The sequence below is a fragment of the Panicum hallii genome, chromosome 3 (assembly GCF_002211085.1).
Source record: "Panicum hallii strain FIL2 chromosome 3, PHallii_v3.1, whole genome shotgun sequence".
In the NCBI taxonomy this organism is placed as follows: domain Eukaryota; kingdom Viridiplantae; phylum Streptophyta; class Magnoliopsida; order Poales; family Poaceae; genus Panicum; species Panicum hallii.
In genome coordinates, this window is record NC_038044.1 from 1,261,219 (window position 1) to 1,277,687 (window position 16,469).

The 16,469-nt window shown below is 47.4% G+C and overlaps 2 protein-coding genes across 2 annotated transcripts; one reads left to right on the forward strand and one right to left on the reverse strand.

Moving 5' to 3' along the window:
- Positions 1-3,903: 3,903 nt before the first annotated feature.
- On the reverse strand, positions 3,904-9,072 carry LOC112887043 (L-galactono-1,4-lactone dehydrogenase 2, mitochondrial). The gene is made up of 6 exons (XM_025953118.1): positions 8,353-9,072; positions 7,663-7,913; positions 7,389-7,571; positions 5,119-5,521; positions 4,469-4,606; positions 3,904-4,285 (listed from the first exon to the last, which is right to left on the reverse strand). The coding sequence occupies exons 1-6, from the start codon at positions 8,956-8,958 to the stop codon at positions 4,103-4,105; spliced, it is 1,764 nt and encodes a 587-aa protein (XP_025808903.1). The 5' UTR covers positions 8,959-9,072; the 3' UTR covers positions 3,904-4,102.
- A 4,155-nt stretch (positions 9,073-13,227) lies between these two features.
- Positions 13,228-16,211, forward strand: LOC112884246. The gene has a single exon (XM_025949623.1). It carries the CDS (start codon positions 13,252-13,254, stop codon positions 15,946-15,948), a length of 2,697 nt encoding a protein of 898 aa, XP_025805408.1. The 5' UTR covers positions 13,228-13,251; the 3' UTR covers positions 15,949-16,211.
- Positions 16,212-16,469: the final 258 nt, after the last annotated feature.

Genomic DNA, 16,469 nt, shown 5'->3' on the forward strand with positions numbered 1-16,469 from the left:
TAGGCAAACTCCACTACTGAAGCTCTCAAGTCAGTAGCGGGTGGCTTGATGAACTGGAGTATTAATGTATTGGGAGATCTAGAAAAAAGGGTGAAAAAATCAAGAAAGATTTGGAGAAAACTAGGAGGCAAGAGTTGGTAGAGAACAGATGGCGAGGGAGGAGGTGCTGAGATATAAGCTTGAAAGGCTGGAAGAACAAGTGGATCTATACTGGAGGCAGAGGGCCCATGTAAGATGGCTGCAACAGGGTGACCGAAATACTGCCTTCTTTCATGCTTGCCGCCGGGAAAGAAGGAAGTGCAATAGAATTGGAAGATTGAAGAAGGCGGATGGGAGTTAGGTGGAGGAGGAAGTAGAGAAGAGTAGGTTTATTTCTGACTATTTCATGTCTCTTTTCAGGTCCAATGGTGGGAGAGCCTCGCAGCAAATTCTTAATGCTGTTGAGGGCAAGGTGACTCACGAGATGAATGATTTCCTCATGAAGCCTTTCTTGGCTGAAGAGGTGAAAGAGGCTTTGGATTCTATTGGCGACTTAAAAGCACCTGGCCCCGATGGTATCCCATCTCTTTTCTACAGGAGATTTTGGGATCTGGTGGGCAAGCAAGTGACGAAGGAGAAGCTGGATGTGTTGAATGGTGGGCCAATGCCGAGGGAATGGAATGAAACAAGAATTGTTCTTATCCTGAAAGTGCTAAAGCCTGAACTAGTAAAGGATCTCCGGCCGATAAGTCTTTGCAACGTGCTCTATAAGATGATGTCCAAGGTCCTTGCGAACAGATTGAAGGTAATTCTCCCTAAAGTGATCAGTATGGCACAGAGTGCATTTGTTCCAGGACGACTCATCTCTGATAATATTTTGGTGGCCTATGAGTTGACACACTGTATGAAGAATAAGAGAAGAGGGAAGAAGGGGTTTGCTGCCGTTAAATTGGAGTAAGGCGTATGATTGTGTTGAATGGGCATTTTTGCGTGACATGATGCTCAAGCTGGGGTTCAAAGGTAGCTGGTTTGTTTGAAGGCGTGGACAGTCTCCCAAATTTTGAGCTTCACCACAAGACTTGATACTATCATCACTTCAATACTATCATCACTTGGTTAGATACCCCAATGATGCTCATGCTTTCGTGAATCTACTGTCCCATTGGAAGCTATCGTGGTTTTCGAGTTTCGTTAACGAGAACTTCTAGCTTGTGGGTCATGGTTAGTGTCATGGTGGCTGCTGCCCTTACGTTGGTTAGTCTAGTTATTTCGGTTGACTTGAACTTATATATGCGTTGTATTTTTACCTGTGTCCTTGAACAATGCATTTGGGATTAATTCTACATATTATATCATGTTGAAACTCAGTTAATTATATTGCATATTATGTCATGTTGAAATTCAGTTAATTATGGTGCATTTTAACTGGTGGTAAGCTCACCCCAACAAAGGAGGAGGTAACCACACTCACCTGACTCTCCAACCAAACACATAATGAAATGGTTCTACTCTAACGCACTCTCCAACCAAACAAAGAATGGAGCGCTCCATTCTACTTACCAAACGTAGAACGGATCGGCTCCATTCTCACAAATTGAAATGGAGCCATTCCATTTAAGTTAGACTCCCCAACCAAACACACCCTTGCTAACATTTTTAACCTCAGACGGGGCCGAGACAGGGCGGTCCGCTGTCGCCATATCTTTTCCTGCTATGTGCAGAAGGATTCTCAGCCATGCTGAATAAAGCGGAAGAGGAAGGAAAGTTGGAAGGTCTGAAAGTTTGTCAGAACGCCCCGAGTGTATCTCATCTGCTCTTTGCCGACGACTCACTTATCCTGTTTCGGGCAAAGAGGGATGATGCACAGACGATACAAAGTATACTTGATGTGTACGAGGCATGTTCGGGTCAAGCTATCAATAGAGAAATCAGCAATAATGTTTAGCCCTAACACAGATAGCTCTAACAGAGAGGAGGTGATGCAAACTCTGAACATCCATAGGGAAACAATGAACGAAAGATACCTTGGGCTACCAGTGCATGTGGGGCAGAGCAGGAAAAAGGTTTTCAGTTATTTGAGAGAGAGAGAGAGAGTCTGGAAACGGATTCAGGGGTGGAAGGAAAAGATGCTTTCAAGAGCCGGGAAAGAGATTCTCATAAAAGCCGTGGCACAGGCAATCCCAACTTATGCAATGGGTTGTTTTGACATTATAAAAGAGCTTTGTGATGAGATTAGCACAATGATATGCCGATATTGGTGGAGTAATCAAGACTCAGACAAGAAAATGCACTGGATCAGCTGGAACAAACTAACTGGCCCAAAAGGAGGAGGAGGGTTGGGGTTCAAAGACATACATATGTTTAATTTAGCAATGCTTGCGAAGCAGGGTGGAGGCTGATACGCACGCCAGACTCCCTGTGTGCAGAAGTTCTGAAGGCGAGGTATTACCCGAATGGTGAAGTTCTCCAACCAGGAGCAGGCAGGAACATGTCATACACGTGGGGGAGCATTCTGAAAGGTATTGACGTGCTGAATAGAGGTGTGACATGGCGAGTGGGCAATGGGAGCAGCATAAAAACATGGTCAGACCCATGGCTTCCGAGGGAGTGGTCCAGAAAGCCAATAACACCGAAGGGGTAAAATATCCTGAGTCGTGTACAGGAACTGATTGATCCGGCTACTGGTGGATGGGATGACGAGCTGGTCCGACAAACGTTCTGGCCACAGGACGTGGACATTGTTCTGTCGACTCCGGTGCACCATGATCTGGAGGATCTAGTGGCGTGGCACTATGACGACATAGGCAATTTCTCGGTCAAATCAGCCTACAGAGTGCAGAGAGATCATGAGAAAAGGAGCAGCAGGAAGGGAGTTGCATCGTCTTCGGGCGTTGGGCTTGCGATTAATCTGGAGTGGAAGAGATTGTAAAAATTAAAGTATCCTGGCAAAATCAGGCACTTCTTATGGAGATTTGCACACAACAGCTTGGCCTTACGGCGAGTGCTGGAGCATAGGGGCATGGAGGTGGACACACGGTGTGTGGTATGTAACAGACTGAATGAGGATGGGGGGCACACAAGTGTAAACATGTCCGAGCTTTTTTGGCAAGGGGTGCAGATGGAGGATCAGCGAGCGTTGCTGGCAGGAAAAAGCTCGCCAATAGAGGTTATTCACCATATCCTGCAGCTGAAAGGGGAGGAGCAGATGAAGTTGATTGTTTTGCTTTGGCAATGGTGGAATGAAAGGAACAAAATCAGGGAGGGGGAGAAGAGAAGGGAGACAAAGGACTTAACATACTTGATTCAGAGAAATGCAGAGGACTTCCTGAAACTAGGAGTGACTGAAGATGAGTGCACACACAAGCCAATCGAGAGATGGCAGAAACCAACTGACGATTTTGTTAAGATTAACTCCGATGGAGCCTTCTCGGCTAGTACTGGTGAAGGAGGGTGGGGATATGTGATACGAGATGGAGATGGAGAAGTAATTTGCGCCGGGGCTGGTAATCTTTCGCATCAGAAATAAGAGCATGCTTGCAAGGGGCAAAAGCTGCAGCCAACCTCGGCATGAGTAAGATGATTCTTGAAATGGATTCACTTGTTCTGAAGATGGCCATGAAGGACAATTCGTAACGTCTGTCGATGGTGGGCGGTTCTATCTTTGAGCTGAAGAACTTTGTTAGCGAGAATTTTGCCGCCAGTAGCGTTGCCTATGTGCCTAGATCATGTAATGGAGCTGCTCATGCTACAGCAGCCTTGGGTCATATGTGCCCTCAGGGGATCGACCTTGCATGGAACGGTCTCCCTAGCTGTATTGAGGAGTTTGTGGCCGGCGATATCGCTGCGCCTCTCAGTTAATGGAAAGCTCTTTTCCTCGCAAAAAAAACATTACCAAGTAATAAACTGAGAGCAAGCTTGTGATCATTATTGTATTTTTCTGTTACTTTATTTCATCTGCCAAATGTTTATTGTAACTCACGTTCGATCAGATCATATTACCATGATGACAGATAGGGATAGAATTACAAATATGCCGGCACCAACAAAATCTCAGAAGTCAGAACTCTACAAGTCTGTAAACCACCATTCAACGACAGAAAGACAAGTTACGTGTCTTCACTCTTCAGCACACGCGTTGCTTTGCCTGGTGAACAGGCTCCAACACAGGGAACAGCTTCTCTAACTTTGCATTTGAGAGGACCTTGTTGGGGTCCAGCTCCATGCGTGCCTTGTTATATGCATCGACAGGGAAACGCTTCCTCAACCTGGCCCGGAGCTCAGCTAGTTCGTCCTTGTCCTTTGGCACCTAGGGAGAAATGGAGACAGAATAGTCACCACGCATGAAATTAGTTGCAAATAAATAGATTGGTCATTCTCTTGAAACTAACCAGATTGATGTTATTTTCAATCATGAGTTCAACAAAGTCTAAGGAACTGAAATAATGTAATGTCTACATAAATCTTAAAATCCGCAGTAGGACGTTGGTACCTCAATTTTGGCCCAGTGTTCGTATGCAGAATAATCATCCCAGAGACTTTGCGCCAGGCTCCTGTAATTGAAGAACTCCTCTGTAATTTCCTTCCTTTGGCGAGCATCTGATGTTGGCAAGTACATTATAATACCAACCTGCATAGATCCCAGTAAGTTGGTCACCGAGAGTTTACACGTAGCTGTGCGTGGCTAATGATTTATTAGAAGATGCAAGAGGTGCAGAACTTTCCAAAGCAGTTAAGAGTTGTAATGTGCAGCTGTTTCAGAATGTATGTGATTGTCTCAGAAACATGGGAAAGATAACAATTACAGTGGAACAGTTTGGTAATATCATCTGTACGGGAGAAAGTATTTCCCCATATATTTGTTAAAGTATGAAGCAAAAGAGCAAATTCTGCTACTTCCCCATACATTTGTCGGAGTAGGAAGCAAGAGAGCAACTCCTGATATTATATTTAGAAGAGGACAGGAGACACAATCGAATTGTAAAATATCACTTTTCAAACCAAATTATCCAGCACAGAAATCAATGACAAACAAATTAGCATGAGATGCAAAAAAGCATTTAGGTAGGTGATGACAGGTGGCAACAACAGCCCAGATTGAACATACAAAAAAAATCTATTGAACAGGAACAAATTAATTACCCATGAAAACACATCATCTTCTTCGGAGCTTGATGCTGGGCTCATTGGACTCTTGCTGTGGGCAGTCCAACGCTGCTCAATTGGTGCAGGTGCGGGTATATCCTCCTTTTCAATCAACTGCAGCAGCTTCTCTATATAATCCAGATCCTTCATACTTGGCTTTGCTACGGTTCCTGTGGGGAAGCAGTTTTCAGAAACCCACTGCTGCCCACCACAATCAAAGCCCAGTATTTCATCACTCCAGCCCATCCGATACCCTTCAGACTTCTTCCAATACTCAGCTTCTGCTTTATTGACTTTCATCACATGATCTTTATCCAGTGGATCAAGGGCAAGCAGCTTATCCCTCAATTCAGTAAATGAAAGTGTATCTATTTCTGGGTCATTACTTTCTGTTTCAGTTCTGAAAAGCACCTATAAGGTGGCGTAAGCAAAAAAAAAACAAATAACATTGCTGAATACAGCTAGAAAATTCCACAGAGAACTACATAATGTCAAAGTTACTTCATTTGAGTAGATCAAATGGCTCCAACAGTATTTGTGTATGCCAGTTGACTGCATAAAATAATAATTTGATTCTCTGTGCATGTGGATTTAAAAGTAAAGGAACTGAATGTTCACAGGTTCTATGCTTGTATACTAATTAACTAAATGGAAATGCTAAGAGATGGGTGTCCGAGCGGACGAAAAAATCAGACGCCTCGCTGGTTCCAGAAAGACGCCCCCCTCTCTCTCTCGTCCGTTGCGCCGTCAAACCCCCCTCCTCCCTGAGCGCCGCCCTCCTCCTCCTCGGCTCCGCCTCCCTCCCTCTGTCTGCACGCCTCCGCTCCGCGTGGGCGCTCTGGTGGTGGTGGTGGCAACCTCGCCGGCTGGACGCCGCCGTGGCGCAAGGGCGCCGGACCTCTCTTCCGCCTGTGATGGAGGCTTAGGAGGAGCAGGAGGGCAGCAACGACGCGCGGGGCCTGGCATGGCCGGTCGTGGCGCGCGGGAGCACTCGTGGTCGCGGTGTGCCGGGTCCCCGTCAGCCTTGGCCGGGTCCCCTCCTCCCTGAGCGCCACTCCCACTCCACCCGCCCTCCTCCGGGCAGCGGCCATGGCAGGCAGCTCCGGGTGGCGGGGCAGCAGGCGAGGTGCACGCGGTGGGGGGCCAGGCCGCCGCTCCCCCGCCAAGGGCGAGCCACGCCGGCCACCGGATGAGCTCCGGGCGGTGGCCATGGCGAGCAGCTCCGGGAGGTTGCAGAGGAGGAGCGAAGGCTGTGGCAGGGGGAAGCACCGGGTGGTGATGTTGCAATAGGTATCTCATGATGTTACAGTAGAGATTTTGTGATGTTGCAATGGGTACCTCATGGTGTTGCAGTAGAGATTTTTGGATGTTGCAAGTGCTGTAGATATGTGCGAATGTTGCAATAGTCAATTTTTGGTGTTTCATCTGTTAATCTTTGATTTTTGCAGTGTTTGTGTTTTAATGTTTCACTGTGCTCAATCTCAACCTATCATATGGTGATTTTTGTTTGGGAATGTTGCATGAAACATGCGTTCGATGTTGCGGCGGGAATTTTTTTCCTCAGAATACGATGTTTTCATTGAACTATTCTTTTCGCATTTTTCAATGTTGCAATCTTACATTTTTTATGTTTCAGATGTTTTACTTTAATATTGCAATGGAGCGTCCAATCCATCGGACATCCAAGCGCTAGCAGTGCCACTAACTAAATAGTAGCCACAAAAAGCCCCAATTTACATTTCTTGCATCACCAATATTTTTAGTGAAAGAACAAGGGAAGCACCCCTTCGTAATTTCAATTGTAGAAATTCCTAAAACATCCATCAAATCTTAAATATAAATGACATCTTGCTCAGAGAGTAATTAAGCAAGGAAAACTCTTATGAGAAGAATAGAACTAACAGGTGCACCCACAAACTACTGTCTTTTCAGTTGACAGTGCCTGGCAGGTGCTACTGCACCATCAGAACACACATAGCATAATGCATCAGAAAAATATAAGTATATAACTATTCTAACTGGAATCACCTCTTATTTCTACATGAGATTCAATAAATGCAAGAAAACCTAAGGATCGACAGACTAAGACTGGAATAGTTTAGAGACAAACTAAAATCTGAATGGATACAACAATAGTAGAGTCAATGAATTATTAAAGTCAGTTCAATTTCTAAGTGAGAGAACATTTTGTCTGACTCTTCGGTAAGAGAATAGAAGGTAAAGATGCATTAAAACTTGGGTTATCAGACCATAACAAGTGTACGCACCTATATCTTTTCAGTGACTCCCGATAAAGGTTGCGAACATGCTGTAAAGCTTCATCCTTTCCATATTTTGATGTCAACTTTGGGGTTCTCCACTTTGAGGGGGGATTGCATTGGACAACAACAACTGCGTCAGTATAAGGAATCCACAAGTACTTAATATGTTTGTTTTCTGAGAGCCACTTCCTGCAAAAGGGGAGAAAGGAAGAAATCTCAGGATGTAACAACTGCACAGGCAACACTAGGTAAATAAAGATTGACACCAAGAAAACATTACTTGTGGTTTTTCCTAACTTCATCTGCATTGGAAACGAATGTATGTTCCACAAGCTGGTGTCTTTCTACACATTGAAGAGTAACTTCAGCAACGACACCTAGGCCACCAAGACCACAGCGAGAAAGATAAAATAACTCAGGATCCTTCTCCTTTGATAACTCTATCGTCCCTTTGGCAGGGGTAACCAATTTCATGCTAATGACTTGCTCGTCAACAGGAGGCAATCTGGCACCAGTGCCATGGGCACCAACCTGCGCGCAATCATGAATAGAACCATAGATTAATTGACCAGAACTTCGTATGTAAGTTACAGTTATACAAGTTGCAAAGGGATACTGGGACCAGCTACAATTGGAGCTCCCCGCCGTTAGGATAAGGAGAGCTTTCTCGGTATAAGAAACTACTGGTAAAACGAATGTCAGCTCAGCAACACTCATTTTAATCCCCTCAGAAGGCTATGTGATGATTTTTTTCTACTATGATGGCATACTAGTGATTCTAGGAAATTTTGAATATGACATTGAAGTGGTTAATCCAACATCAAACAAATGTGTGCCGACTTGACTAGTCAATTCTCATTCTACTCTCAGTTAAATGATTAATTGGTAGTATTCCTAATGAAAGACACAAAGAAAAACAGTCTCATTGGAACTTGGAAGTAAGGCGGTTGATGGTTTTTTTACAACAGACCTGAATGAAGCCTCCGACCTGCTGCTCCCTAATGGACGCAAAGTTCTGCAGCGTGAGGCCGTGTTCCCGGAGTGCATCAACTAGCTCCGCAACTCGTATCCCCGCCTGCACTGTGACTGTCTTCTTCTCCACGTCGACGTCGAGCACCTTGTCCATGAGCGCGAGACTGACCATTCCGGCCCGGGAGAGCGCGAGCCCATTGGGGGAGAGCCCGGACCCGAGCGGCCTGAGCTTGCGGCGCTCCTTGTGGGCGGTGGCGAGCGCGTCCTCGAGGGCCGGGAGGGAATCCGGCTGGAGGAGGACGCGGGTGTGGACCTCGTGGGTGGCGCTCCAGTTGGAGACGGCGTGGAGGTCCTCCGGGAGCGGCGCGTACTTGAAGGGGACGGCCTTCTTGTGGAGCGCGTCGGCGGGGAAGGGGAAGGAGTAGTAGGTGGCGGCGCCGCAGCCGAGGAGGAGGAGCGCGTAGCCGGCGTACTTGCGGAGGTCAGCGTCGGAGGAGACGGGCGAAGGGGCGGAGGAGAGGGCGCGGAGGAGGGGGAGGTGGTGGTGGGCGGTGGGGCTGCTGCCGCGGCTGAGGAGGAGGCGGGAGAGGAGGAGGTGCCGCATCGTCCCGTTGGACGGCGCGGCGGTGGCGAGGGGAGAGCGCCGCGGACGTGGAGTGAGTGGTGGCGTTGGGGGACGGGCGGCGCCGGCAGCGGCCACCGCACCAGATCGCGATGGGTTTTACCGCTGTTTAGCAATAAGGTTTGCAATCTTGCTTGGTGGGCTGATTATTTGTGGTTGATGGGCTCATGGCCAGCTAAAAAAAAGACTGTACTGGGCTCATTCTATAAACGACACGCGGCCCAAAACCGCCGAAGCTCTTCCGCCTCAAGTCCGACGCCATTCCAATCACCGCCGTCCCTCCCAGCATTGACTGCAGCAAAGGTAAGGATGCATGGCAACAACAATAAGCCCTCCACAGCTACCTAGCAGCACCCTCGGCTACTATCCTCATTTATATATTTATCATTTTATCAAAGTAGTCAGTGTTCCTAAAACATACAAATGCTCTCTTCCTTTATTTGAAAATAATGCAATGCACTCTTTTAGAGTGTCCTCCACCATGAAAAAGAAGATATTTCCATAGAACATTTCAAAATTAGTAATTAATAAATCTAGAGAATATGGAAATTCTTAGTAAGGGGATATTTGTCTTGATCCCATGATCCTCCTTTACCACGGCATTCAACCATGAGCACAGTACATGAGAGCAAGAGTGACAGTACTGGGTAGGAGAGAGTAAAAGAGAAGGTTAAGTGCTATAGGCTGGTCACTAAATGTTAGTCTCTTGATTAAATCATATAGTTTTTAAGTACTTATACGTATAACTTGTACGTATAAGTTGTGATTCGTCGAAGGTTGGCTCTATCCCCTGGATCATAAGGGATCTAGGCTTGATTGTGGGTTGGCTCTGTCACCCGCAAGATGGCTTCATCTGTTGACAGGCTTCGCCACCCGGAAATAAGAAATATCTTTGCCATCAAAAGAATTTAATACACTAAGTACCTAGAAGTTAAAAGAGAGTGTTAGGGTCACCTTGTTGTCACCAAGTAGAAGAGTAGTATAGCCACAATTGAATCTAAATAGATGAATTGACCAGCAAAAGTAAGTTGTGGTGCAGAATGCGACTAACAAATATGGCCACTAACGAATACTGTACAGATAAATAAGTAGAGCACCTAAATTTTTCTGAAACGAATTGAAGGGGTAAGAGAGGACTATTAACAGTTTGGTTATCCATCCTATATTATATTTATAGGCCTGCAGAGGGCATGTGGCTACTAGGATGAGGCACCAAGAGAAGTCGGGTTCTACTACAAGCCGAAATCGCTTCGATAAATTCGGAGTATTAGGTGTGTATAGATGTAAGGAACTGAATTTGCGCGGATGCCATTTCTACCTGTAAGCAACTAAAGTTGTGTGGATGCCATTTCTACGTGTATTACCGACAGTGGCAAATCTAGAATTTTAACTCAGGGTATGCCATATCATTACTCCGATTTATAATTTGATTTGATCTGATAAACACTTTCATAAATAATTTTAAATTTTGCAGAGCAGTCTGGTAAACAAGCAAAACATAGCTAAAAACTTGATAATATATTTAAAAACCCTTTGATGTTTTAAAATCGCACAACGAACAAAAAGAGAGGGATGCTCACAGTGGAGCACGGGAACCAGTGATGCGATGAAACTATGATAGATATGTTGAAAACAGAGACATGGCTCCTAATCACCATGCCAAGAGCTAAACTAGTTGATAATCATCCATTGCTAGACGTGCTGATTGCTCATCCAGCAAACGTTGCTCATGAGTGGAGGGCAGTGCAAAGCGGCAGCATGGGCAAACGCCGCTAAGACAGAGCCATCTGAAAAAATACAGCGCTCGTGAAAGGAATGGGAACATGGCATCATCCTGAGCTTGTCCCCTTCCTTGAAATCCTCGAGGCACACTAAGCATTCTTGCTCCGTGGACTCGCCCACTCCTGGCACATGCAGTCCCAGCATGGCCTTGTTGCTTGAGGCCGGGACGCCACAGAAGAAATCATCTTCTTCCTCGCGTTCGCGCCATTGTTCCTCATAGTTTGGATGAATACTGGCTTCCTCCAGCTCTTGCCTTACTAACGCGAAGAACACCCTGTTAAGCCGGTTACGAGCTTCAAAGGCCCGCTGGTTGGCTGCATGGTCGGAACTTCTCTCTGCAGGCTCCATTTGACAGCACCACGCCTGAACCTACGTACTCTCTGCTTGATGGATGCAGGGATGAGTCGATGCTATTAACCGAGATGGATCCGACGAAGAAGAATCTGATTGGTAGCACGCAGCAAACTAAACCGCTGCAACAGCAAAAGAGAGACATTTTAATTTCATTTCCTTTAATAACATCTGATGCGGAGTGCTCAATCTTAGGGCAAGGAAATCCATCCAGCAACGTATAGGTTTTGCAGTACTTAGGGTCTGTTCGTTTCCTGCTATCTAAACTTTAGACCCATCACATCAAAAAGAATCTTGCTATTTAGAAGTATTAAATAAAATCTGTTTATAAAACTTTTTGCACAGCTAGGTGCTAATTCGCGAGACAAATTTAATGAGCCTAATTAATCCATAATTTGCCACAGTGATGCTACAGTAATTGTTCGCTAATCATGGACTAATATACCTCATTAGATTCGTCTCGCGAATTAGCACTAGGGTTCTGCAATTAGTTTTGTAATTAGACTTTATTTAATACTTCTAAATGATAAGATTTTCTTTGATGTGACCCCTCTAAAGTTTAGGTACCCGGAAACGAACACACCCTTAGAGCATCTCCAACCATGAGTTCTATATTTGGGTCCTATAATTTATATTAGGGATATATTTGATGTGTTTAGGGTTTAAAAAAAGCTTATACTCCAACAGCGGGGTCTCAAATCATGTCATTTACAACTAATTGGGGAAAGATTGGAGCGGAGATATTGGGGAAAGAAGTCTCTGTCAGCTAGATTTCGTGGCAAAAGGGAGATAGGAGCCAACCAATTGAGTCCTATATCTAGGACCCAGGAGACTGAGTCCTAAATTGATTTGCCAGATTTTTTTGTAAAATAGAACTCCTGTTGGAGACTATTTTTTTTCTCTTAAACCCTATATTTCAAGATAGAACCCAATTTAGAATTTTTATTGAAGATGCTCTTGGCAAGAACACGATCAATCTAAGTAAGTCCGGATGGATGGATGGATGGATCTCCAAGTACAATTGCCTCTTGACGAGACGCCGAGATCCACAGCGAGCGACTCATCGCCGCCCGTGCCCTCTCCGCTGCACGGGGCGACTGGCTGCGCGCCTTCCTCTTGCCGCCAACCAACAAGCCGCTCGCTTTGATTTGATTTGATTTCTAACCCCTCCCTTTGCCTTTTACAGCGGTGGAGTCGGAATCAGATCGGGAAGGATTTTGACTTCGTCGGATTGGTTCGTGCTTGGCCTTGCCTCCGCCTACAAATCTGGGGATACTCCTGCATTTATCCTCTCCGTTCCATCCGTACCAATCTCTCGCGACAAAATTCTGCGTCATCCTTCTCGATCGGCGCTGGCGATGGTGAACTTGCCAAGGCTCAGAATGAGCTTGAGAGGAGGCAGAGGGAAAGGAGAACAATACCTGTTCGAGGAGCTGCTGTCAGGTTATCCATCGTGCACGAGGCACACCTGCGCTGCGCGAGGATCCGCGTCGTGCCAGCCTCGGTAGGTTATCCATCGTGCTTGGAGGTTTCCAAGAAAACACTCCGGTAAGCAGGTTGTCTGCCCAGCGTCAGCACTCAGCACTAAACAAGCAATCCTCTTTTCTTCAGTCTCGTGAGTTCCTAGCACAGTGGCCAGTATAAGCTAAGTAGCCCGGCCGAGCAGTGGCAGAGAGCCAGAGACGACATGACTGAGGAGGACTCCAGACATGGAAATTATCTCTGAATATAGGAAAGGAAAATGCTTGCACATTGCACTGTAGAACACGTACTAGATGGAGACGGGGACTGGACAAGTACAAGAAACAACACAGCACTTGCAATGGGATGCGCAAGAACTTGTAAACAATGGAGTCAATGAGCCAAGTCAAGAGAAAGTGACAAACGCCACTGCTACTCTGCTAGTCCTTCAGGCCAGGACGAAATCAGCAGGGCCGCCGAGACTCTCGTAGTCTTGTTCTGCTTTCTGCGCAATCTCCGTGAAATCTACGCCGGCGACGCGATCCGGACGCGCTCACCAATTTTCCACGCGGTATCGCTCATCCTTACATCACAGCACTTGCTACTTAATTGCTCCCAGCCTCTGAGCTCCCCAAGAAAACATTCCAAAAATCCCCACACGCTCCAGACGGGGAGAGACAAATGACAATGCCTGTTGACATTGACCCCGGCCGGCGAGCTCCGGCGCCGGCCACTCCGGTGACCACGGCGGCCAGGGACGCCTACTTCCTCTGGGAGCTGCGCAAGTACGTGCTGCTGCAGGCCACGCTTGCGGCAAGCGTCACCTACTCGGCGGGGCTGAGCCCGCCGGGAGGCTTCTGGGACGACAACGACGGCGTGCGCCTCGCCGGCGACCCCGTGCTCCAGGTCACCTACGCCCGCCGCTACACGCTTTTCTTCTACTTCAACGCCACCGCCTTCATCGCTTCCATTATCACCGTCAACCTCCTCCTCGTGCATTCGCTGAGCCGCCGCCGCTGGTGGCTCCGGGCGCTCCAGGCCGCCATGATACTCGACCAGTTGGGCCTCATGGGGGCCTACGCCGCCGGCAGCTGCAGGGACGTGGCCATGTCCGCCTACATCGTCGCCCTTGTGGCGATGGTCTCGTCGTACGTCTGCGCCCATGTCCTGCTCTTCACGTTGTGCGCCTTGAGGAGGCACGACTCCGGCGGCGACGGCGAGGACGTGATGCCTGAAGAAGCACACGAAGCCGTGGAGCGCTCGCGCAAGTACCTCCTCATTTTCGCGACTCTTGTTGCGACAGTGACGTACCAAGCCGGGCTGAGCACGCCAGGCGGGTTCTTGTCCGACAGCCAGGACAGCGACCACCTCGCCGGGGACCCCATGCTCCACGACCACCATCCCGACCGCTTCATGGGGTTCTTCTACTTCAACACCACGGCGTTCGTGGCGTCTCTGGTCGTGATCATGCTCCTCATGAGCAGGACCGTGACGCGCCACGGCTTCCAGTCGTGCGCGCTCTGGGTGTGCACGGGCGCGGCTCTGATCGGCCTCACGGGCGCCTTCTCCGTTGGGAGCAGCCGAAGCGTCAAGACTTCCATCTACGTCATTGCATTGGTGGCTGCTATTCTGCTCTACATCGGCCTTCAGTTTCTGGTGTTCTTGTGCAAGCCTGTGGAGAAATGGGTCCACAGTGTCCAAGAAACATTGCAAAAATATCTGAGATTGGACCGAACTGAGTCACAGCAAGATCACGGGGTTCATGCAGTATCTGATCCACAAGCCCTGAATGCTGATCAGCTTCTTCAGAAGTCCCGCATGTACCTGCTTCTGCTCGGGATTCTTGCGGCGAGCGTCACGTACCAAGCAGGACTGAACCCGCCGGGTGGCTTCTGGCAAGCAGATGCTGCCGATGGTCCGCATCACTACCTAGCAGGTGACCCAGTGCTTCACATCACGTATCCCCGGAGATATCTGGTTTTCTTCTACTGCAACGCCACAGCCTTTGTTGCGTCGCTGGCTATTCTTATCCTACTCCTCAGCAACATATTCAGCACCCAGGGAATCAAGTACTGCGCATTGCAGGTTGCCATGATCCTGGACCTTCTCGGTCTGATTGGTGCGTATGCTGCTGGAAGTTGCAGGCAAGTGTCCAAATCCGTGTACATCTCAGTGCTTGTGGTTCCGGTGTTCCTCTACGTCGGCATCCATGTTCTGGTGTTCATGTTAGAAGTCTTCCCAAATCATGCGACCTGGAGGGAAATGGTGAAGGCGAAGCTGGGGCAGTTTGTGCCCAATTGGCTTAAGAAGTTGTTTGATCTGCAGGCCGGGGAGGAAGATGAGGACCTGGAATGGAAACTAGAGAAGAGCCGCAAGCTTCTGCTGCTCCTTGCCATTCTCGCAGCAAGCCTCACCTACCAGGCAGGCATGAGTCCCCCGGGCGGCTTCTGGCAAGAGAACAAGACAGGCCATGCCGTCGGCAACCCAGTGCTCAGCGACAACTACCCACGCCGCTTCCTGGCTTTCTTTTACTGCAACGCAACTGCCTTCGTTGCGTCTCTGGCCATCATCATGCTGTTGGTGAACAGAAAGCTTTCGGCGAGAGGAATACAGTCCCACGCGCTCAGGGTGTGCGTGATCCTTGACCTGATTGGGCTCATGGGTGCGTTCGCTGCTGGGAGCTCCAGGAAGGTATCAACATCCATCTATGTCTTGGTCCTGGTCTTTGCGGTTCTAGTCTGCATCGCACTTCAAGTTCTTCTAGTTGTGTCAGAGTCGGTTCAGCATCTCCTGCAGAAACTTCTATCCTTCTTCGGCGTGCTGGACGAAGAATCCAGTGACATATTTCCTCGTAAGGCCACCATTGGAGGGGCGCGAGATCTCTGGGGTGAAAAGTTGCCCAAATACTTGTTGCTGCTCGCTGCACTCGCAGCTACTGTCACTTACCAAGCCGCCATGAACCCACCCGGTGGCCTCTGGGATGATGGCCAAACTGCCCACACAGCCGGTGACCCGGTTCTTCGGAGCAGCTATCCACGTCGGTACAAGGCTTTCTTCTACTGCAATGCGACTTCCTTCATGGCGTCTCTAGTGATTATGGTCTTGCTTCTGATCAGGCGAGTATGCAGAGCAAAACCGGCCATCTTGGCACTGCACACTGCCATGATACTGAACTTGTTTGGCCTGATGGGCGCGTATGCTGCTGGGAGCTGCAGGAGAGTGAGAACCTCTGCATACATCCTGGCATTAGTGATCGGGGTTTCTGCATACATTGTCGTTCTTGTTGTTGTGTCCATAGGTGTCGCAAAATGGCTGGAAAGAGTCATGGACAAGCTAGCGGAACGAATGATCTGGTGCTTCTCTCCAGAAGATTTGTGAAACTTGGCACCATGAGCATAAATAGGGTCAAGTGTTACAAGTGTGATTGTTATACTTCGTACATTCCTTTTCAAACTTTTGCTAGGCTTCCAAATCTAACATAGTGCCTTTTCTGAAGAATAATTGCTGTAATTTGATTAGTTCATTTGTACATAGTGCCTTTTCTGAAGATTGTTGTAATTTGATTAGTTCATTTGTATTATCTCTTGGAAATGACCCTAGATTAATTGTGTAAAATGTGATGCAGCATTGAGTTTCCTTTATCTCAAGTTAGTGTATTTTTTGCTTTCAGATGTAACCTTCTTGGTTTTCTTCTTTTCTTTTCTACTAGCAATTTTTACTTAAGAAAACATGCAATTTCTGGTTTTCATCAAAACATATATAATTAACGATACTGTAATTTTGTACTTGCCAAATTTTTTACCAAAATTATTTCTTTTTCATTCAGCAGGCAAAAAACAACGAAATCAATTCCCAAAGTTGTTTGACATTTCGAATCCTGCATATCATTTCTAAAGTTT

Excerpts from the sequence above, each read along its gene's own strand:
- LOC112887043 (XM_025953118.1), bottom strand. The coding sequence starts at position 8,958 with ATGCGGCACCTCCTCCTCTCCCGCCTCCTCCTCAGCCGCGGCAGCAGC. Across the intron at positions 7,572-7,662 it reads GAAGTTAGGAAAAACCACAA|GAAGTGGCTCTCAGAAAACA; the intron begins GTAATGTTTTCT and ends CCCCTTTTGCAG. Across the intron at positions 5,522-7,388 it reads GAGTCACTGAAAAGATATAG|AACTGAAACAGAAAGTAATG; the intron begins GTGCGTACACTT and ends GGTGCTTTTCAG.
- LOC112884246 (XM_025949623.1), top strand. The coding sequence starts at position 13,252 with ATGACAATGCCTGTTGACATTGACCCCGGCCGGCGAGCTCCGGCGCCG.